The 25077-nt window shown below is 34.1% G+C and overlaps 1 protein-coding gene across 7 annotated transcripts in view; it reads right to left on the bottom strand.

Annotated features, from left to right (window-relative positions):
• The window catches only part of Cpeb2 (cytoplasmic polyadenylation element binding protein 2), a 71864-nt gene that overhangs the window by 2861 nt on the left and 43926 nt on the right, over positions 1–25077 (bottom strand). For 6 of the 7 annotated variants that reach the window (XM_027943029.2, XM_027943045.2, XM_027943016.2 and 3 more), the window contains 6 exons: positions 15658–15828; positions 14450–14539; positions 9401–9519; positions 8852–8966; positions 6001–6182; positions 1–1152 (listed from right to left, as the gene is read on the bottom strand). The exon at positions 1–1152 is cut by the window's left edge and continues 2861 nt beyond it. In XM_027943029.2, the coding sequence (XP_027798830.2) occupies positions 925–1152; positions 6001–6182; positions 8852–8966; positions 9401–9519; positions 14450–14539; positions 15658–15828 (905 nt within the window). In that variant the 3' untranslated portion in view covers positions 1–924. The remainder of the gene's footprint in view (positions 1153–6000; positions 6183–8851; positions 8967–9400; positions 9520–14449; positions 14540–15657; positions 15829–25077) is intronic. The other variant, XM_071614153.1, reaches the window with a different exon arrangement.

Here is a 25077-nt window from a genome sequence, read left to right as displayed (position 1 = left end):
TGTAGGACATTTTTAACTTGAAGTCACAATAATGCATGCAAGTTCGCTTTTTTTTAAACAAATTTTATAATTTGTTCATGCTACCTAGATTCAAGAGAGCTTTTTTGAGCATTTGCAATACCTCACCTCTTGTTAGTTAATAATTCTAGTGCATGCATATGGTGTATACAGGTAAGTAAACATGCATTTTTTTTTTCACATTCTAAAACTATGGCAGTCTAGGCCACATTGTGCTGCCTGCATTTTATCTGCAATGCAGTGTGTCTCTAACGCTTTCAATCCCGTATTAATAGGTGGCATTTACACATAACACCTATATAGCAGCAAAGCTAATACAGCTTGTGATTAAAAATGTTTAAAAATAGCTAATAAATCAGATTATCTTGAGGTATTATTTCTTGCAAGTCAAAATGGAGAGCAAAAAAATCAACCCTAATTTTTAGTTTATGTATACACTGAAAATAGCAACAATAAAAATAAGCATTTGTAGCAGACATATTCCATCTTCACTATTATTTTGCTACCTTTGGTAAAGTTACTGGGGCAGATCTTGAAGTTAAAAACCCATGTTTAGAAATAAGTGCACGCTTCACCCACTATATAGCAGCAGACTGTGTTGCCCCTACGCAAAACATTCTCATATCTAATTTTAACTTTACATATAAAAATAACTTGGAGAAAATACAAAAAAACATTTTATTTTAACATGAAAATATCACAAAAATTAGTAAGCCTGAGATGTAGGGTTTTGGTGAAAAACAAGAGGCTTGTAGTGTTTTGGCTGCTGATAAAGATGCATGTATTGATAGCTGGGGTGAAAAGCAGAAGAATGCACTTATTTCTTCTGCATGTCAGTATCTTCAGACACAGTAAGCCACATGCACCCTTTCTTTCCTTGTTGAAACAGAGGCCAGTTTGCTATTCTTAGTTCCAGCGGAAGTGAATCTGTCGTGGACGATCAGCACCTTCCTTCACCAATGGCTTATGGAACTCACGTCCTGCACGAGAGTGGATATTTGCCCAACAAAACTCACAGTAATACTGCAGGCAAGTGACATTGGCACAAAAAAAGGGAGCAAATTTTCCACCACAGCGTGCACCCTGGCATTCATCGCACATCTGGTCATCTAGCACATATGGCTTCACCTCCACCTAGAGAAAGAGAAGGTAGAAAGTGTCTCATTAAGGTTGGCTTCAGGAATCAAATTTATTGATGACTTAAAATGTTTATACAGTGTTCTAGAGAAAAGGACTAGCATGAAAAGTTGAGAATGTAGAAAGTTTCACAAGGAATTAGTTTTTAACCTATATAGTAGGTTAAAAAAAAGACATCTGTTCTTATACTAATTATATTTTGTTTATAATTGGCTGTGTGGTTAAGTGACAAGCAGTTAATTCTGCTATTTTATTTTATTATGTTTTCTTCAGAAGACTATAAATGGTGTTTACTGTATTTTCCCAAAATGGAATACTTTCTAAAAACCTTAAAAATCTAATTGATTTGCAAGACATTCCATCTTCTCTTTTCTTGAACTAATATCTCTGAAACACCTTCTCTGAAACACCTTGTATTGATATTTTGAGAGTTGGGGGTGACTGTGAGTGAAACGCAGACAGGCTATCAAGCAGTCATGGAAGACAAATGGTTTCCACTTGTCTTTTCCCTTATTCTTATAGCAAAAAGATGGCAACACTCTTGACACTGGTTAAAGCAGAGCTTCTCTACTGCAGGTGAGAGCTACACCTTTCTTGTGAATAATTGGTACAGACAAACCAGAACCATGCCTCACTTGTTAAGAGCATGTCTAGATTTCTGTGGATTTATAAGGTATAAATCAAAAGGCTCACTGTGAAGCTCTGACTCAGCAGAGGATGTGAAGATGGCAGTCAGGCTGAAGGATAAGATCTCTCAACCTCAGTTTCCACATTGTAAAGTGAAAATAATACTATCTGGCTCTGAGTTGTGAGGATTTAATTACACAAGAAAAAGCATGGCAGGGCTTGGGCACATGGCAAACACTATTTAAATCAGTGTTAACTATAATTTGCTGCTATACCCTTGCTTCCTGTTCAGAAGAGTTTTATAAATGGAAGTTTATTATCTTGTCTGACTGAACAGTGCCAAAGAGCCGAAAGTTCTTAGCTATTCCTTAGGAGAGGACAGAAAACTGAGTGTTTTGAAGGGCAAAGTTTGAGATATTGTAGAATTTGCTATGGTAAAAAAATAACCCAACAAATTCTATTGAATTCGTAACTATTTATGAAAGTATCCTTTAAAATACAAATTGGAAACACATAAAAGCTGATGAAAAGGAGATTTCTACCCCAAATATTTGATAGGAAGGTAATGGAATTACACCATTACTTATATTTATTATTTCACTGATTAGGATCAGTATAAGCATATTTAATGTAGGCTAGACATTCTATTTTTCTGAATTGCCTGTTTATATCTTTTTTTTTTTTGGTGGGGAGGGTGTTAGAGTCTGTAAACAAGTTTCTGTAAAAACCACTATGGTCGTTATTTAAATTAAACAAAAGGGGGAAATGTTAGAGTCTGTAAACAAGTCAAAAATAACACCTGGCATTTTGCCAGGGGAATGTTAGAGTTCGTAAACAAGTCTGGATGGTGCCTGGCAAAATGCCTGAGGGAGTGGTTTGAGAAGTAACAAAAGCAAGCCATTAAGTGTGGAGATTCCTTATTGGTTGACTGCTGTATCTAGTTTATGCTAATTAGATAAGTTGTGTGGAATGTATAAATACTGCTCCTGTCCTACGATAAACGGCTCCCACTCCTGCTGTATCAAGGTGCACAAGTTGTTCGTCACCCCCCCGTTATTTTGCTGCAGCCGGACTGCAGCAGAGGGTACTGGGGATTGAACTCAGAGGCACTCCACCACTGAGCAACATCCCCAGTATACATTTTATTTAGAGACAGGGTCTCACAGAGTTGCTTAGCACCTCGCCATTGCAGAGGCCTCCTGAGCTGCTGGGATTACAGGTGTGCGCCACTGCGCCCGGCTGTTTATATCTTTTTAAAAAATTGACTTATAAGTTATTTTTGCAAGTTAAGAATTTTTACCATTTTCCTATTGATCTATAATTTTTACAACAAAATTTTTATGCCCAAATTTTACCAACTTTTTCCTTTATGAATTCTCTCTGACCTCTGCCATGCTACTGTTTTTGATTCATCATATTCATTACAAATAAAATTAACAAAGTGCATTACTGTGATCAAAGAATAAATGCAGGTAATGTGAGAGTTACAAGTTCCTCTCATTAGTTTATAAATCCCATGAGCATAGGGATGGCAACCATGGGCTCAACATTCAGTTCTTAATATCTAGCAGAATGTATGGCATGAAGCAGAAACTCTGAAAACATCATAGAAATAAATGTGGTACATTTACATGCTTTCTGGGTTACTTTCTTGTGATTGACATTTTTCTTAAAAATTTCAAGCACACTGAAACCAGGGTCTGTTCTGTTTACTTCCCTTTTATAATATTCCCCCAAATATGCTCAAGAGCTACTGAATGTAAACTGTTGATTGACTAAAATGGAATGATTTAAATTTTCTAGATATTATTTAATGAAGCTAATCTACTTATACCAAAATCACAGAATTCAAAGAGAAATGTGTGAAAGGGAGTTTCATCAATGTTTGACCTAGTTTTATTTTCTGCCTTTTCCTTTTTTCACTTCAGAGAACCTACAAAGTAATATTCTGTCACCCTGGACTCATAACTAGTGAAATAATGAACAATTAATAATTATACAACTTGAAATATAACACAATTCAATCCAGTATCTACCAGAAATTAGTGAATTAATTGTATTAGTAATGAAAACAGGCAAAACATACAATTAAACACAGCTCTGTTGTGACTGTGCTTCCCAGCTATCAGAGAGATAAGAACTAAGCCTCAAAATGTACATGAGGCTAAAAGGTTAAGGTGAATACATAATTTTAATTCCTTCAAAATAAGTAGGCAATGAATCTTTGGGATAGTATACATTTCAGTTTATACAGTCATTCAAGCTATTTTATGATTTAATAATTATATTTACATTGAAGAGATGATGGTATCAAGGTTAATGGCATCATATTTCCATGTATAAAAAATACTGGTTACTTCTAAAATAGTGACGAATCAAATTCTTTCAAATAAGATTCGAAATATACCTTTGTAGCATACAGCTTAGAAAATAAACTTTTCTCTCGGTTATTTCAATACTTTAAGAAGGCCCATGTTTTTAATTCATCTGCTCTGCATCTGAGTTGCTGTTTAGGAATCAATACTCTGCTCCAAATAACTGGTCCTTCCTACCATTTTGGAACAAAGAGGTGTGAGGTATGACACAGCAACCATCTTTTCCTTCTGCTTGCACATATTGAACAATTATACACATGTAAATACCTTCTTCAGTGATCCATCACCTCTTTCTAAAAGTAGGGGATAAGACTAGATCTGTGGTCTTCACAATGGCTGTACATTAATGTCACCAGGGGGAGCTTTATAAACTCCTGCTGCCCTGGTGTATCCCAGACCAAGGACAGCAGAAGCCTGAGGGTAGGACCCAGAACTCAAGATTTTTTAAAGTTCTCAAGTGATTAATGTGTAGCTGAGGTTGAGGACTACATGACTAGAGAAATCTAAGGTTCAAATCAGTTCAAAAAGTTTATATATGTATGTTTGAATAAAAGCATAGCCCTCCTCTTATTTTTTCTTTTGGTAATATTTTATGTGGCAATGCAAACAAAAAAAGCCATTCTGCATTTATTGACCAAACCTTTGCTGTACTTCTTTTGTAAATAGGATGATCTCATAATTATATTGATGGCTACTTCTGCAATCCATAGTCTAGTCAATTTGAATTGAGTCATCTAATTTCCCTGTCCTCAAAATATCTTTCAATGTGCAAAGCAGCCTCAGAAAAGGCTTCATGACACTGTTACACTGGAAAAATAAAGTGCTCACTCAAGTTATAGCTACCAATTTGGATTTTAAAAAATTCCTCTACCCCATATTCTTAGTATATTTCAGGTGTACTGTAAATGTAAACATGGTTATTTTAGAAAATTGGTTAGCTATGTAAAAGAACTCTTCCTAGATTTTTATGATATGGATCTATAAATAAATAATTGAGTTATGTTCACTTCTTTGCCCCATTTTAGATGGTAATCAGTGCTTAGAATTATTTAATAGGACAGGTTTTAATTATCATTCACAGAACTTGGTGACGGTGTAAGTAATGCTACCAAATTGCTAATGTTTTAAATTTTAGATCAATCAATTTAGAGAAATTACACAATGTATTTTAATTTTATATTTTATTATTAAGAATTAACATTTAGCTGGGTGTGGTGGTTCATGCCTATAATCCTAGCAGTATGGGAGGATAAGGCATGGAAGATCGAAAATTCAAAGCCAGCCTCAGCAACTTACTGAGACCCTGTCTCAAAATAGAAAAAGGTCTAGCGATGTGGCTAAGTGGTTAAGCACCCTGGGACACAAAACAAGAACAATAAAACCCACATTGAAATAGTACTCACTCTGCACTAAGTCCTATTCTAAGTGCTTATACGAATATGTGAATTCATTTAGTTCTCAAATTAACTAAGACAAACACTAGTACTGTTTTCCATTTTATTAGTAGGCATGGATTAGATTAATTTGCCCAGGATTACAAAGCAAATGGTGGAAACAGGAATCAATCCCAGGCAGCCAATATCTTTCCGTGGTTGGAAAGATAGCTGCCACCCACTGGCTGATAAAATGGTAAACATAGCTTTAAAATGATCTATATTCATGATTTTTACAGTATACTTACTTTAAAGTATAAGAATTGTGCATTTCAAGGATACTTTGATATAACTCTAAGAGATAAAGGAGTATAAAAAGTGTTTGAATATATTATTAACTCTTTAGAGTAACAAGCTTTGGATCAGCAACTTCTTATGGGACATAAATGACTTCCCAGTATGCAACTTACGCGTTTATCAATATCACCATGCTGAAGCTGAACAAATCGAGCACTAATGGCAGCAATATAGCTCTGCTGATTGGAAAAAGCAACCCGACCAGCACCTTTTGGGTATTTTAGCTCTGGATCTGTGTCAATTCCTGCGTAACAAACTCCACCATATAGCCGGTCCATGATCATAGCAAGTTCCACTTCAAAAAACAAAGATGTTCGTATTAAATATGAGAAAACAAAGCAAATAATAAGAATTTTTAAGTACTTTTAAAAAAGTCAGTGGAAGACAATAGAATATTAACAAAACTCAGTTGCTAAAGGAGGGCCTGGAATTAAGAAGCCTTTTTTCTTTAGTTTTTAAAATATAAAATTAGACTCACCACCACATTTTACCACACTAACCCTACATATACTATATGCTATCTTCTTTTCTAGTGTAAATAGTCTCATGCTTTCTTTTCTCAATCTGATCCTGTCACCTATATACTAGGTCCCATCTGCCCTCACAGTGGAAGGATATGCTTTGGCAATTCTCCCCTCCCTCATCCTTACCATCAGTTTTTCTCTCATACTGGTCATTTCCAATACATTTTTGTTTTGGATTGTTTTTGAAATCTCTTTTAAAAGATGCTCACAACCATATTTCTCCTTCTCTGGTACTACTTCATTTTTGTGTTCTCCTTTTACAGACAAATTCTTTAAAAATTTTTAAGGTACTTCTGAATCCCTGCCTTCCTATTTTCAGTTCAACCTTTAATAATCAGACTGCAATCATTCCATGACTCTGCTTTAATTGCTCATGTCAAGGTCAACTTTCCCTAGTAACAAGTCCAATGGTCCATCTACGTATAAGCAGCACTGACCATGATTAATTTTTTCCGTCTTCTTGAAATATTTCCTCCATCTGGCTTCCAAGATATGTTGTTCTACTAATTTGCACTTCACTGATAATTTTCTCTTCTTTGGTAGTTCCTACTCAACTCTTTTGACTTTTCAATGTCAGAATGCCTTAAGTTTAAATCCTCTATCTATACTCCTGGCTTTGGTGACTCCTGAATTATGACTTTAAATACCATTAGGAGATTTCAAGCTCCTGAATTTGTATCTTTAGTAAGAACCTCTCCTGTGGACTCCAGATTCATAAATACAACTGTCTACTGGACAACTCATATTGCAGATATGCTATAGATATTGCAGTATCTGTTAAATATCAATATCTACTGAGTTAAAAATGGAATACATGTAAAATTGATCTTCCTCCATCTCACTAAACACATTCCAGTGAGTTTTTGCTGACCCAGTTCATAAGCAAAAAAAGGATAACATTGCCAAGTAAAGATCCTTGGCTACCATGTTTTCTTTTCCTCCACTACACACATGAAGTTGATTTTCAAAATATACCTGGGATCTAATCTCCTCACTTTCATTTCTAACATCCTGTTTCAAGTTATCATCATTTTCACCTGCTTTATAACAGTCTTATCTCTCTGATTCTGACCACCCCCCCTTAGTTACTTCCAAAACAGTAAGAAGAATGATTGTTAAAAAAACTATACCAGATATCATATGGTTTAACTGAAATTTCTATTTACAACCTCTGAATGGTGCTGTGAACTTGTGTTCAAAACCAAGCTCACAATCTTCCCTTCCAACTTGCTCCTTTCTCCTGTGTTACTCATACCTCAGTGGAAGAAACCACAATCCAATATTGGCTCAAAATTGAAAGCTAAGATTCAACTTTTGCATTTACTTCATGAGTATTTGTGATACCTGTTTGCCTGACTCTTTGTCCACTGTGACTACTCATCCTAGCCACCACTGTCTCTTGGACTCCTAACTTGGCCTACCCATATTTATTTGCAACATTAGCTCAAATGCAAATATGATATGTCCTCCCTCTGCTTAAAAACTCAAATGGTCTCCCCTTGCTCTGAGGATAAATATCAAATCAGCCTATTAAAGACTTGTATGATATAACTGGCATTAACTTTTCAGTGTCTTTTTGTGTCTCTCGCCTCACTCCTTGCATCCTCCCTCAATCAGCCATTCTGGGCTTCCTCCAGTTCCTCCATTGCACCCAGCCTCCCTGTACTGAAGACTTCTAAACATGCTATTTATTTTTTCTAAACTGCACCCCTCACAGCACTCCTATTGCCCCACTCCTATTCTTTCTGTTCACCTTTATATCAGAGCTCAAATACAAGTATCTTTAAAATATCAGTTCACATCACATTTCCTTGCTATATGCTCATCTACTCTCCACAGTCTTTCATTATAGAAGTCATCATGTTTAAGTGTGTGTCAACAGTTCTTTAACACACATGTCCCAGACTGGAAGAATGATGGAATTCAGAGGATGTGTGGTATCACGTAACTTGCTGACACGGTGGGCACTTGCATCTCCAATTCTATCCTATATGACATTTTTCAGGAGACTTCTGGTTTTGGCTATGATAAACAGAAGTTTATCACTCATCTAAAATGATAATTTAGTTAATGGATAAAATATAGGAAAAACTAAAAAAAAATTCCATATTTATTCAGATATCAAAATCAACCTACATAACATATGCAGTATATCTTAGAGAGTTGTACTTAGGAGTCTGAAGTAGTCAAGTGGGTTCTTCTCAGAGTTTGCTTGATGTTAGCTATTGACATTGATAGATGAGTATCCAATTATCCAATTCCTTCGAAATTTCAACAAAGGTTTTCAAAATTCTTTAGAGCTATTACTGGTATAATTAAGAATCTGCCCCTGCCCTGCCAAATGATGTCAGGTCCATAATAACTGCCAATGTTTACTGAATTCACTAACACACATTTAAATGATGTTTTAAAAAGCAAAATTTGTTAAGATTTGACTTACCAGCCCTTAACGGCCTAGGAACACCTCCAACAAAAATTGTTTTTCGGGGATCCAAAGGTTGAGAACCGTCCATAACAAAATCACTATCACTTAAATTCCAAGGACGAATTTGAACCTATAAAAAAATTACATTTGAGCCTTACTCCTTTCATTGTTTACAAATTTTATAATTGGATTCAGAGACAAATTATGAGTATAATTTTCTATCTAGATACTATAACTCTCCTGAATGTTTTAAAAACTGAAATTTTAACATGGTAGTTTTTTCTTTTTCTTGTTCTGGGGAGTGAACCCAGGGGCTCTCGATCACTGAGCCACATCCCCATCCCATCCCTTGTCCCCGCTTTTTAAAAATATATTTTTATATTTTATTTAGAGACAGGGTCTTACTGAGTTACTAGGGCCTTGCTAAATTGGTTGAGGCTGACTTTGAACTTGCAATCCTCCTGCCTCAGCTTCCCAAGCTGCTGGGATGTTTGTTTTTAAACAAACATTTCAAAAGAATTTTAGAAAAATTTGTAGCATGCAGTTCATATGGTATTTACTTACTGGTTTGTCCTTGATAGTAGGGCTGGAAACACACAAATAGAGCTTTCCATCTTCTTCAATACAAGCATCAATTAGTGCTTGAACTGAGCTCTCTTCTTGAAAGAGAAGGAATGCATAGCCTGGAATAACCATTAGAAATGAGGCAATGTGTCAAGTAAGAGACTTCACCTCAAATTTCAGTACTGTTTAGGAAACATATGATTTTTTTTTTTTTTTGGTGGGGGAAGCCTTATCAAATAGGACTTGAGTCATTATGTCTTCTAAAAGAACACAATATCTTTTATAATATATACAAACACAGATAGTTAAACAATTAGCAGCTTTCTGTAGAGCACTTACCATCAGGTATTGTATGTACTAAGAACTTTACCTAAATTATTTCATTTGATTCTCACAAGTCTATTAATTATTGTCCCCATTTATAGAAAAAAAAGGACTTAACAAGAGGTTAAATTACTTGCTCAAAGACAATGTCAGAGCAAGTAGTTAGCTGAGTAATTTCAAACTCACGTTTGCCCCGGGGTCTCCCATGTCTAATAGTGAGAGATACCACATTCTTATAAAGAACCTGGCAGAATTAGCCTGTTTAATGTATTAAAAGCTAGAGTTTCCTTCAAATATCCTCAGAATAATACGAGTTCTAGAGCATACTTTTGGTCAACAGCACACATGGAAAGGCCTAGGAAATTCTGTAAGTACTGAGAAAATTCTAGTATTCCTAAAAACTTTCAGATGATACTAAGAAAGTTACCCTACAGAGGTTGGAATGAAACATGTTATTTAAGGATGGGTCAAGGACTTTTAAATCAAATCGCAGTTTGAAGACTAGGTTGAGAGCTGGTATAAGCTCCTATTTAGATACCTATATTATTGGGAAATAGTCCTTCCCTTCTTTACTGTGAACCAACTGCCAATATTTTTGGAAAAAACATGCATTCAGTTGGGTGCTACACCCAACTATTCAAGAGGGTGATGCAGGAATGTGAAAAGATCAGTCTAGCCTCTATGACTTTGTCTCAAAATAATAAGGTGCGTAGCTTAGTGGTACAGTGACCCTGAGTTTAGTCCTCAGTACCCCCTCAAAAAAAAAAGGCAAAATATAAGTTATATAAAAGCTAGTGTCAATTTTTTATGGCAAGTTTTCTATTATGAGATTATTCTCAGCAGCTGAAAACAGCAACTGACCTAAAAAATGTCTTGCCTTGACAACATGTCTATCCAAATAAATGAACAACATTGTAATCTAGTCCCAATACAAAGCTGCCATCAAGTAGACTATGCACATCCGGTTCTGTGATACAATGGGAAGTGCAAGGTCACGTACTCAGAACTCAAAAAAACAGCTATTGTCAACAATGGATTCTATGTCACAAGGGTAGCAATAAAGTATTTCCTTTTATTTTTTATTTTTTGATACTGAATATTGACTCCAGGGTTGTCTAACCACTGAACCACATCCCCAACCCTTTTGTGTGTGTGTGTGTGTGTGTGTGAGAGAGAGAGAGACAGGGTCTTGCTAAGTTGCTTTGCTGAGGCTGGCTTCAAACTTGCAATCTTCTGCCTTGGCCTTCTGGGTTCCTGGATTACAGGTGTGTGCCACCAGACTATGCACGATCAAAAACACTTCTTGGATTTTTGTAATTGCTTGAAGAAATTTAAATATGCATGAAAAAATGAAAACTAATCTTCTTTAAGGCTTTAATTTTGACACAAAAGATGAGAGAACTATAGCCAATCTAGGCACAGTAAGAAACCATCAGACTAATTTACTGAAATAATACTTTAAATTCAATATTTTTGCTTAATTTTGTGATAATTTTGATATTAATATTTTAATATTACTCAATTAAAAAACATCCATATTTTTAATATTACTTAAAAATTTTTTGTTACCATTTGGAAAGAAATGTTTGTATTATAAAAATTAAGCAATATGGCAAGTAAATTATAACCTAATGCAAGCCATTAGATATTAAAATATCTGTATGTTTTCTTTAAACCATATAATGATTTCTTCAAAATTTATTATAGTAAGCTAATGTGATTGTTGGTCACTGTAAAGTAGAAGGTGTATGTGTGGCTCAGCTTCTATAGGCTCAAGTCCCTGCTTTATTACAAGGTAGCTGTATCAACTAAATGGTTCTACATCAGTGTTTTCCAAGCCATGAAAGAATACTGAATTACAGAAACAAGAAAATACTTGAAAGAACAAGGCTTGGAAACACTAGTCTTTGGCAATAGCTATAATTAACTATAATTGTATCAAAAAACCTATGATTTGCTAGTGCTATTTTTTCCCTTTAGTTTGAGAAAATAAACACTGAAAAAAACAATAACAATGGCAAAAACAGCAATGAAGACAACTGTTGTGTTTTACTAATTGTTACAACCCATCCTTCTAGGCTTGGAATGCCATTTCTCCTATATAAGCAAGTAGTTCATGTAAAAATTTGTATCTGTCTCCACCCCCAAAATTCAAAATTCTTTCTAAAATTATAGTCAGCCCTTAGCATCCTTAGGGGTTTAGGTCCATAATTCCCCACAGAGATCAAGATTCAGGGATGCTCAAGTCGTGTATATAAAATGTACCTGTATATAAAATGTACATGCAAATATACATTATAACTCCCATATACTCCAAATCAGCTATTACTTATAATAGCTAGTACGATATAAATGTTAAATAAGCAGTTGTATAACAACGACAAGGAGAATAATTCTTACATGTTTGGTGATGATGCAAATATTTTTTTTCACTCAATAATTTTGATACGTAGTTGAATTTATCAAAGACAGGAGCGTAAAGATACAGAGGGTTAACTGTACATTTCAATTCCTGCCTAGAACCCTGTTCAACTCCTTTTTATCTATCTAAATTACAGAATAGCTTTTAGAATTCAAAATTTCTCAGTGAAGATTTCTCCTACCTACTTGAGATCAAAGTAATTTTTCTATCCTGTAGCTTTTTTTGTTACTTGTATCAATTATTGGGCAATTATCAGATCATGAATTACTAATAATACAAGAATACAAATATTTAAAAAAATTATAAAAATTATAACCTAATGCAAATATTTACAAAGTTTAAAGACATATAAAGACAGTCTTACAGAGGGGAGAAAGAAACTGACACTAACAATCACATATCTGTGAAGTTGTGAAAGAGGCAGTGCTCCTAGCAAGGGCAACAAGGGGAAGCTGATTTACTAGGAAGGGCCTCTCCTAGTAAGTAACCAATGCATAAGCTGAGATAGAAAAGGTAATTAGGGAATATACAGACAAAGAATTATGGAAAGAACCTTCAGGCCAGGAGACATACAGAGAAGCCCTGAGGCAGGAGAGAGCAGAACCAGTTCTGGGACTGGAGGAAGACAAGAAATAATAGTAGAAGAAGATAGAAAGAAGGGAGACCAGACAAGGTAAAAGCATTTTTGCCTTTATCTTAACAACAAGAGGGTTTAGAGAAGGGGAATAAGTAATGGGATCATCAGTTGAGTTTTAAGAGTTGGCTGTAGCTGGACTGTGGTGGGAGGGGAAGAAAGCAAGAGATGTGGACAGAGAACAGCTGGGGTAGACCCAGTGAGGGAAGATGACAGCTTAAGCAAGAACATTAGAAACAGAAATTTTTACTGAACACTCAACCTTTATAAAAGAACAAGATGATAAAATTATAACAGCAATAGCTGAAAACTAAGCTAACAAAAATTATCTATATGAAGCCAATTTTCTCTTTAAACTTAAGGCTTGAAGCTGGGCATGGTGGCACACACCTGTATTCCCAAGGATTTGGGAGCCTGAGGCAGGGCCAAGTTCAGGCCAGCCTTAGCAACTTAGTGAAGTCCTAGGTAACTTAGTGAGACCCTGTCTCAAAATAAAGAAATCAATAGATAAAAAATAAAAGGGGCTAAGTGGGGCTAGTGATGTGGCTCAGTGGTTAAGATGGGTTCAATTCCTGGTACCAATAATAAGCAAACAAAGGCTGGAGACCCCCAAGTTCAGTAAACTCCAAAATCATGTAAAAACTTGGCATACAAGAAGAGAGGTCTCTACATTTGAATAGATTCCCACATAGATCAAGGATCCAGAATCCCTATAAAAGATGTTTGATAATATAAGATCTAAGATCTTATAGTATAAAAAAATCAGAACATTATTCTATTTCTGTAAAAGAAGTAGTAATGGAGGTTCTATAATTCTCAAAGACAACAAGTGGAGAAGGGCCATCTAATTCCTCACTAGGAACACGCGGGTAAGTGTTTGTGTGCCAATAATTCTTTATCATGTTTCTTTTCCCACAGTCAACAATCAGATCATTTAACAGATCCGCTAGAGTCTTTTTCTCTAGGCTTGACGATTCACTCAGCCACAAGTCTCTAGAACTATGATTTTATGATGTTCAAAGAAAAGTTTAGTCTTTCAACTTCTCCTTTTTTTTATTCACTTCAGAAGATCTGCAATTTGCCATTCTGACTGACTTAATAACATCCAGCTCTTCCTTCCTACCGTCCGCTTATCATCATGGGATTTGCAAGGTAACATCAGTATGATTTCTTCTCTATCTAAATTACTTCTTTACAAACAGATTGCATATTACTCTGCTGTGATCTGGAACATTTATGTAAATCTTATAATATTTAAACCTCTCAAGTAGCTTTATATACTATAAAATATAAATAAATCACTTCATATGATCTTCATTTCAGAGGGATACTTTATTACGTTGTTCATACAAAAGTTACTTAGAATGATGCTATAGAGAGAGTAGTCAAACATTATTGAGATTATGAAATCATTATTAAATTATAATAAAATATATTAAGTCTTATGATACTTATGTCAAGTCTCCTCCATCAAGCCTGACTGGTTTAAAGTAAAACTGGAATAGTTTTCAGGATCATTCTGACTCATTCAACCTAAGTTATCACTCTATAAATTAATATTTATATACATATATGCAATTCTAAAAGAAAACACAAAGTAATTGACAGCATTTCTTTTGCTCTTATATACAATGATTCCTTAGCAACTATTAACAGTAAAAACCCTTACCTTTTGGTGGAAAATAGGACTTGCTTTCTGCTTTATGAGGCCAATCTACTACCAAAGGCCCAAATCTTCTGAAGCTAGCAGTGATTTCATCTTAAGAAAATACAAATAATATATATTAGAAATTAGTTAAAATAATTCATTCTAAGGAATTCCACACTTTTAATTACTCTAAAAACTTAATATTTAAAAGTACCAAAGTACCAAATATAAAGTAGAATAATCTGTTTGGTATTAATTTTAAAAATTTTATATAATATCACATGATTTTAAAAATTTGATATAATATCACATGAATACTATAATCCTAGAGTACACCAAACCATAAATAGCACTGGCTTTTTTAAAAAAATCAACATTACATCAAGTTAAATAAAAAGAGCTATTGCTGCTTCATAAGTAAAGTCATATTCTTGTAGGGGGAAAAATGATCTCCTGAACCAGTATGAAAAAATATACCAAGGTCTGACATATGCCACGTATTTTCATTGATAAATATATGTGTGTGTATGGCAAAATCCAATATTAACGCTATGTTCTAAGACATGGAAATCTTATTAACATTTACACATTTACAGTAAGTGGGAGCATCTGAATCATAACTGAAAAATTTCCAAAAATGTAGCATTATCTTCTCTATTAATTATTAGTGAATGGAAGATTTCCCATAATATGACAAATAAATTTTATAATTTGCAATCTTTATCTTATTTGGTATTATTATAAAATATCATTTCCACATATTTATTAGCCTTTGTATAACTTAAATTTCTCTTTTGGATTTTATAGCCACTTTCTTACCTGTTTCTAAGAGTACAGTAATACTTGAAGAGATTTAACTTTTGATTGTTATGCATATAATATAGTTTCATAGTTAGTTTCATTTATTTCATTGTATATGTGTATTTGTGTTTTTATGATAATATAAAATATGTTCTATAATAAATTTAAAAAATAAGTGGGATATTATCTAGGAAATCTTATTTACAAAAAAATTGCTCACTATAACAATATACAATATAATATATAAATAAAAGCTTAAAAATATTTGTTAGATTACCTTCATATTTCAACAGGTGACAAACTATTTTAACAACGATGGGTATCCCTTCTAACTATATAAATCTCTAGGAGGTAAAAAATAGTTTCATACCCTATTTGTACTATACTTCAGTATTTTAAAAATTTTTTTTAAGGTCAAATTACCTTACCTTCATCAATATCTGGAGGAAGCCCACCAACAAAAACTTTTCGAGAGAAGCGTTCTATTCGTTCTCCATTTTGATGAGCTGAATAACATGTGGGTGAATTTAAAACACCAACTTGATCACTGTGACCATCATCCAGCAAACCATCATCTATTGGAAAAAGGGAAGAACGACCTACAATATAAAAATAAAGATAAACTGAATCTCAGGTCTAAGAAAATGATAAAGTCAAGCATAAAAATACTAAAAACAAACTCAAAATAAAGGTGACACAGGTTTAAAGAAAAATTAGTGGAAATTTAGATAGCATAAGGTTTTAATTACCAAGAATTGAGAGACATAATCTAGAAGAATTACTTAGTGGTACAGTCATATGACAATAATTATATATACTGCAAAAAGAAAAACAAAACACTATATCATTTTTTAAAATTGTTTTTATGTACAGCAGCAAGAACCTGAAGTTTGGGGAAAAGACTGTTTGAATAACAGAAGAATCCTATAGAAACTGGTGGCAGAAAGGAAATAGAACAGACTACAATAAGGAAGAACACATGCAAAGAGTCAATATTTGTATGTAAGACAATGAGATAATCCACTATATATGTGCCAATTATCCAAAGCTTACTCGGGTTTTTTTGCATATGCAAAATTTTAAAAAAGGCATTCATTAGTCCCCATGTGAGACCCCTTCAAGAATGCACCCTTGTATATAGGGCACATGCTTGTTGTACAATGCTCTGAAATAATTCTGAGGCTAGACACTGTAAGGATCACAAAATGTAAAATAAACCTAATAAGATATAGTTCACTGACCTCAAGAAATATAAATTTAGAAAAGGTAAAATATAATCATGGGACTACGGCACATGTCCATAAGAAAGCTACAAAATACTTCCAATGAAGTGTAATAATGCAAAGGAGTAGTCTGTCTAATCAAGGGTAATTTCTTAAATCTACAAGTGATATTATAATACATCTGTGGTAAAAAGGGAAAGGTAGCCCAGAGCACATTAGAAAGTATAGAATACTTACAGGTAGAAATATTTATAGAACATAGTTTTGAGTAAATTTTCTGTGTGGAAGGAGAAACATATGGAAAAGCAGAAAAAATTAACTTATTTATTAAATAAGCAGAATTCAAAGTTGGCTGAAGCATGTCAGAAACAAGGAGAGTAAAAGAAAATTCCTTTGAAGCTAGCAGGAGTACTTAGCTTAAAAACCAGACTAAGGTGGGTGCGGTGGTGCACACCTATAATCCCAGCAACTTGGGAGGCTGAGGCAGGAGGATCTCAAATTCAAAGCTAGCCTTAGCAACGTGAGACACTAAGCAGCTCAGTGAGACCCTGCTTCTAAATTAAAAAAAAAAAAAAAAAAAAAAGGCTGGGGATATGGCTTAGTGGTCGAGTTCCCCTCAGTTCAATTCCTGGTATCTACCAACATCCCTGCTCCACCCACCCCCCAAAAAACAGACTAAGAAGATATTTAGTAGGTGGTAGTACAGTGGTTCAAGCAAGATTATAATTTTCTTTTCTTTAGGAAAACTTAGCACATCTGGACAAAGGAGTTAGGAATGAGTAGATAAGAAGTTATACAAAAACTCCACAAAGGGGACTGCAAATTGGTACGGCCAATTTGGAAAGCAGTATGGAGATTCCTTGGAAAGCTGGGAATGGAACCACCATTTGACCCAGCTATTCCCCTTCTTGGACTATTCCCTAAAGACCTTAAAAGAGCGTGCTATAGGGACACTGCTACAACAATGTTCATAGCAGCACAATTCACAATAGCTAGACTGTGGAACCAAACTAGATGCCCTTCAATAGATGAATGGATAAAAAAAATGTGGCATTTATACACAATGGAGTATTACTCTGCACTAAAAAATGACAAAATCATGGAATTTGCAGGGAAATGGATGGCACTAGAGCAGATTATGCTAAGTGAAGCTAGCAAATCCCTAAAAAATAAATGCCAAATGTCTTATTTGATATAAGGAGAGCAAATAAGAACAGAATAGAGAGGAAGAGCATGAGAAGAAGATCACCACTAAACAGGGATGAGAGGGGGGGAGGGAAAGAGAGAGAGAAGGGAAATTGCATGGTAAAGGAAGGAGACCCTCATTGTTATACAAAATTACATATAAGAGGAAGTGAGGGGAAAGGGGAAAAAAACAAGAGAGAGAAATGAATTACAGTAGATGGGGTAGGGAGAGAAGATGGGAAGGGAGGGGAGGGGAGGGGGGATAGTAGAGGATAGGAAGGGCAGCAGAATACAACAGACACTAGTATGGCAGTAGGTAAAAAAGTGGATGTGTAACCGATGTGAATCTGCAATATGTATATAGGGTAAAAATGGGAGTTCATAATCCGCTTGAATCAAATGTATGAAATATGATATGTCAAGAACTTTGTAATGCTTTGAACAACTAATAAAAAAATAAAATATTAAAACAAAACAAAAAAAAAACAACAAAAACTCCAAAGGATGGTAGGCAAAACAGATGAGAAGCAAAATTGGGTAAAAGAATGGAAAAAAAGAATCAAAGAAACACTGTAGAAAATAAATGATATGAACTATTAACTGATCATAGGGCAGTAAGGATCAGAAAGAGGGGTACAGGAAAGGGAAATGAGTTAAGCTTTAGACATGTAAAGTTTCATATGGTGCAAATGTATGGAACACGAGTGAAGAAAATACATAAATTGCTGAGCACGGCGGTACATGCCTGTAATCCCAACAGATCCAGAGGCTGAGGCAGGAAGATCTCAAGTTCAAAACCAGCCTCAGCAACTTACTTAGGGAGACTCTGAGCAACTTAGCAAGACCCTGTCTCTAAACAGAATATTTACAAAAGGGCTGGGGATGCAGTTTGGTGATTAAGTGCCCCTATGTTCAATCTCCCTATTAAAAAATACAAAGCAGATAATTTAGCATCAACTCCACAAAGGTGATAGTTTAAAGTTCTTTATAATGTCAGTAATTAAAAAAACAAAAACAAAATAAACCCTTCCAGAAGAATGACGAGGAAAAGTTCCTTTGGAAACAAGATAGTAGAACATTCAAGAAGTTACAGAAAGAAGTGGTAAACAAAGGGGGAGGGGGGCAAATATTACAAAGACAAAAGTCCTAACAAAAAGATAAAGAAGCAAAAGGAAGAAGAGAAAATGTGAGATGTTAAAATGATGATGTTTAAAAAATGAGAACTATGTTTGAGGATATGCAAGATATTTGAAGGTACCAGTTTTAGTAAAATTGGATGGGAGTCACTCTTCAGGAGTTAGTTTTGTGAAGTATAAACATCAAATGAAGACTAGTCCTTGGAAATGTATTTGAGAAGGAAAAAAAAGAATGCAGAAAGTTTTTATTTCAAGATTAAGTATTTTTTTTGATAAAGAAACAAGCACACAACTTACAGTACATGCCTTAATCTATAAAGTAAGAAATATTCAACATAGGTCTTTAATATGCTATCATCTTGAACAGGATGACAATGATACAAAGACAACTAGAAATGTCACACTCTGCATAGAACTGACTGGGGACAAGGAGGGGAGAGTGGGCTAAGGAGATGTTGGTTATAAGAAGTTTACAGTACACAAATATAGGAGAAAACCATATTTGATATAGTAAATTATTCTACAGATTTGATTTCAATTTAAATACAGTAAGATGTTCTGAAAAATACTCATGTTCATTGAGTGACTCTATAATTTAAAAAATGTAACTGTTCAAAACTTTTGTTATCAGAAATAAGAACCAATGAAAAACAAAAGTCAATATTCTTTGTCACCAATGGAAAGAAATCTCTTCAACATGAAACTATAGGTATCCTTTATTTGAATCCTTAATAGCGGATGTGATTCATATTTTGGAGTTTTTCAGATTTTTGCATTTTCAGATCAGGGATGCTCAATCTGTATTTTTACTTAATAAAATGAACATCAATATCTACTAAATTATGTGTGTTTAAATGAATAAGACTGAAACAAAACTAACTAGTTTTTAGGGAGTAAAAATGCCAAATTCAATTGTACTTATTTCAACCATGCAAATACTTTGGAAACTATTTCATTTAAAAGTATCCTAACTCATATTCAAACTTAGCATTACATAAATCTAACAGATAAAGTTTAAAAGACTTTTATCTTGAGAAAAAAATACATATCATAAATATTTAGGGTCTGAATAGAAAGACTGAATACAGTGACAAAATAAATCACTGTAAGCAATGCCAGAAGGAGAAGTAACCACAAAAACGTTTTGGTAACTGTAATATTATAAGTATATTTAGATTCTGTAATCTAATTACATTGTAATGACTGTTATTATAATAATGGTTGCTATAATATTCAATCTAAAATAAAATATATTACTTAGTATTATAAAAATATTACACAGTATCTGTAAAGAAATCTACAATCTATTAGCCAAAGTTCAGCTGAGCAAAAAATATAGCTGAAAGGTAAAGAACATTTCAAACATGAGCAACACTGGCAAGAATTTTCAATGCTGGAAAATAACTACAGCTCTCTTTCAAGAAGCAAAAAAGTTACGGATTTCTCATATTAATTTAAAAAGAGAAATTAAATAAATACAGATCTTCAACAAAACTACTACTTTTTATCTTGCCAATTATCCTTCCCTATAGCCCAAATTAATATGGCTGTAAAAGAAAAAAACAATAAGGTATGTCTACCATGTACAATATACTTCAAACACTCATTCTATGAATGATATACACATTTTTGCTGATACTTTGAAGAAATGACAATTACCTATAATGTAAATACAACAAAAATCCTGTGGGATGCAGCCAACGCCACACTTAAAAGGAATATTTATAGTTTTAAATATATATTAAAAAACTAGAAATGATTAAAACCAATAACTTAAGTTTCTGCCATGAAAAGCTGAAAAAATAGGAAATTCAACACAAAAATAAAGTAGTAAAAAACAAAACAAAGTCGACAGCACAGAAAACAGAGACTAACATTAAGAAAATAAAGAGTTAAATTGAAAGCTTATAAAATTGATAAGCCCCTGGGCAAGTTTATCAAGAAAAAAGAAAACTCAAGTTATAAATTCTACATATGAAAGAGAGAACATGAATCAATATAGAACTTACAGACATTAAAAGGCTAGAATCAGAAATATTATGAACAACTTTATATTAAGGAATTCAGCAATTAAGAGGAAATGAACAAATTCCTTTTAAAAACAACAACACTTATCTTTCAACACTGACCCAAGAAAAACAGAAAAATCTAAAGAGTTTGATAGCTTAAAAAAAAAATCTTTAACTTAAAATGCAAATAAAAACAAGGTAATAAACCTTCCAACAAAGAAGGTAAAAACAAGGTAATAAACCTTCCAACTCCAGGCCTAGATGGCTGTACTGTGAAAGAAATACTTTTGAAGACAAAATAACAGCAATTGTATACAAATTTTTTTAGAGCATAAAGAGGAAACACTTCCTAACATTAAAATCTCACAAGAATATAATAAGAAAACTCATATATAATATCAATATCTCTTATAAACACAGATCAAAAATCCTACATGACATTGGCAGAGTGTAGAAAGCAGGCTGTGCCCTTCTGAGTTGCTGCTCCATGATATATAAAACAGTAGTTTACAAGCTGTGCCTAACCCTTCGTTACTCCATCTTATAAAGCAGTAGTTTGCCATGAATTATTCCATTTGAATATAAGTGTTGAAATAGAACAACTCTATACCTTGTTTGTACAAGTAAAAAACCACTATCTGCCTAGGACAACCATAAGACAAACTGAAAAATTAACTGTGCTAACAAAAATGACCACCTGTGAACTTGCTGAATTAAATCAGAAGCACATGGATACATGGGCATATCAACTCCAATATCAGAAAAACCAGGTCCATGAGCTTATCAGCTTATTAACTCCATCATATTACAAGATAAAGCAACTCCCTTAACTTGAGGTAGAACAAGGTAGCACACTGACCCCATCATCTGGTCACTCACCATGAGCCTTTTCCAGGAAAACTACCACAGCAATGAACCTCTATTTTTGTCCCCAGGCTTTAGCTCAGCACAGTTTCTCCTGCGCCTGGCAATAATGCATAGCTCACTCCAAACTGACATCTCAAGTTGATACTCTGAAACTGCTATCTGTATGGACACTGGACTAGAACAAGTTCCATACTGTACAGCTCTATGCCCTCAACAAGTTCTTCAGCTGGTTCATAATCTTATCTGACCACCTACAAGGACTCTGCATTCATTCCTATGTGCTCTCTGCCTTTGCTCAGTTCAGCCTCCTGAACCTGTGTGGCCAGTGTGATGCGTGACTTGTGTTACTGTTGAAAGTGGTATAGCTTGATAACTTAGTGTTATTCAATAAATTCTGACATTGTGGAATGACACAAATTTGTTTGGTCTATATTAATGGCGTAGCTCACTCAGAACAAAGGTAAATCCAAAAATATATGAAAATGAAAATACATCATGATTAAGTGGAATGTACTATAAGCCTTTAGAAACCTTGCTTCACCATCATGCCTCGCCATCAGGAAAATGCAAATTAGAAGCATAATGAGTCACTACACATGTCTTTGCAGATTTCATCTCTAGACATATTTACTTTAAAATTAAGTTCATTAAAATTCTGTTTCCTTTAAAAATTGGTATGACTGGGTAAGCAGTCTCATCCAAGTGGGGGGCAAGTTGGGTCAGCAAATATTTTTTTCTATGAAGGCTCGAACAGTAAATATTTTAAGCTTTGCAAGTAATACATTCTTTGCTGCAACTGCTCAACTCTGCCATCATTCAAACTCCAAAGCAGTCAGAAAATAAGTAAATAAATGGGTAAATAATCGCTGTGTTTCATAAACTCTGTTTAAAAAAATGGAAAGCTTGGCCTCTGTGCCACAGTTTGTTGACTGCTGTGTTGAAGTATTATTCTGGCATTTTTTTTAAATGCCTCAGATGCCTTCTGCATTCTCTGATAGCTATTGAAATTATCAAAGATGAGGATTTCAGCCTTGGTTGAATCATAATAAAAAGTAGTGGAGATGGTAGGAACTATACACTTATTCTGACTACTTCACAAGACTGTTTCAAATCAGAAAGTCCTGGGTCAGCTTTAAAGAAATGCACGGATATACTTCATTATTAATAATTCCTTATTTATGATAGCACATAAATCTGAATGGCTATGTGCTACAAATAAGTCAAACCTCAGTAACTCAAGCTCTATAGTTTGTATCCCTTTAAAATTATTTTTCTTATCTTCCCATTCCACATGTAATTTACTAACTCAAGCTTTGAGTTTCCTTGCTGGAAAAGACTACTCCCTGAGGCTTGTATCAACTAAAATAGGCTCTTTATTTCTATTATTCTAAATATTCTATATATTCTTATTTTAGAGCATAGCAGCCCTTTAATCTTCTACTAATGGGGCAGAGGTTGTGATATAGAAATATTTTAAGTTGAATGACAGGCTTAAATTACTCTTTATACCCCCCTATATAACTCCCACTTTACTCTAACCCAGACCACTCTACTTCACCCTCAGAATGGAATGAAACAATAATACCAAAGAGAGGTAGTTTTCTTCATGTGAAAGTCACCTCCCCATGTGTGTATTCCTTTCTTAATCCTGTTTCCCAGAAAGCTCTGAAGCAGAATTCTTTATAGCTCCCAAGAACAGGGATACATAAAAGAAGTAGTAGGTTCCAAATAAAATACAGGGAAAGAAATCTTTGTCATTTCTTAATTACCTCCTGTAAAATTACATTTTGATTATTCCTAAGTCATACTTCAAAAATGAATATCTAAAGCCAGAGTGCCTTGAAGTTCTTCTTGAGGAAACTGAACTGTATAAAGTCATCTTGGTAGTAACTTAGTCTGACTGTAACCCAGTGATAAGTCTTAACTGAAAACAGCTACTCTACGTTGGAGGGTGTGAGTCAAAGGCCCCAAGTAAAAAGAAAAAGCAATTCTTTCTAAACTGGATTTTGAAAGTCAGAATGCCCTGTGAAATTCATACTGTTCCCCCACTGTTACTCTGGAAAGAGTAATAGGAATTTGGGACGGAAACTCTTATCAACTCATGTGATGCACTGTACATGAACAGAAGATATGACATTTTTCCTTAAAAAAATGACTAAACAAATGAATGAAATAAGTTTCTTTGATGATCTACTTTAAAACACAAAGTTCACAAAAGGGGATATTTGGTAGTTAAAATTGATTACCAGTCTGAGATTGACATCATGTTTAGCACAGAATGGGGGAGGAGACTATGCAATGAGAGAGCTGGTGACTATTTCTAACTCTTTATGAATTCCTTTGGTATGCATTCCTTTGGTATGCAGGTTTTTAAAAAAATATATATATATATATATATACTTTATTATTCACTGTGTCAAAGTACTTTCAGTAGTAGTAGCTTCAGTACTTTCAATATAGCTTTTTTTTCCACAGTAGCTATTTCTAATGGTATAACTTTCCAGTGAATATCAAAATCACAATTTTAAAAAAGGCTTCTAAAATTCCCAAAGGATCAATTTAAAAAAAAAAAAAAACCACAGTAATGCCATATAGTCTGAGAGAAAATTCAGGTATTAATCCCCCCCCCCCTTAAGCTAAACCAAATATGTGAGGAAACTGTCAGCTCTGTCCTAAAGGAGGATTTTACTATAAATGTATGAAGGCTTAAAACCATGTGAGTCTTCCTGAGAGGCAGTTTCGAAGTACAACTTCTGTTAGAGCTCCCAGGACACAGAGACAGAAGAATGAATTGTAGCAAGTTCCTATCTAAAAGCAGGGAAAGAAATTTTTGATTTTTCTTAATATCATAATCATAATCTATACTTACTGAATTGAGATAAGTAGATAAGTAACATGACTTTCTGACATTTTGCTCCTAAGAATTTACTAGATCATGATATTTACATTGGAGTATTCTTAACTAAAAAGTCACTGAAGTTAAAAACTGGTAAATACGTAACAAGAAAACTGAATTGCTCTGTAGTTTCAAAAATACTTAAAGATCAGAGTAAATTGGTTGTTTTCAAGAGAACTGAAGATCTATACTGCATTGTGCAATAAGCCAGTCCACAGATGTAAAAATGGCTACTAAAATTCTAAAGTCTCCTGCTCTCTTCTCAGCTTACTAACAGCAGTCTTTAGCAAGTTATTCAGCTTCTGTTTTCTAAATTTTGAGTTTCTATCCTAATTTTTTTAGTGAGAAAATTGAAGAACCAAAAAGATCCAATTAAATATCTAAAGAAACCAGATTCTAGTAATGAAATTAAACCAGACAATCTGAAATATGAAACTGAACTACAACTTAAGAATATAAAATATGTGGGTTTTGGTTGTCAGTGGGGGGTGGATGGCTTCACTTGTTTACTTTCAAAGTACACACACTCATC

The sequence above is a fragment of the Marmota flaviventris genome, chromosome 7 (genome assembly GCF_047511675.1).
Source record: "Marmota flaviventris isolate mMarFla1 chromosome 7, mMarFla1.hap1, whole genome shotgun sequence".
NCBI classification, from domain to species: Eukaryota; Metazoa; Chordata; class Mammalia; order Rodentia; family Sciuridae; genus Marmota; species Marmota flaviventris.
This window is presented reverse-complemented; position numbering and strand designations above follow the sequence as displayed.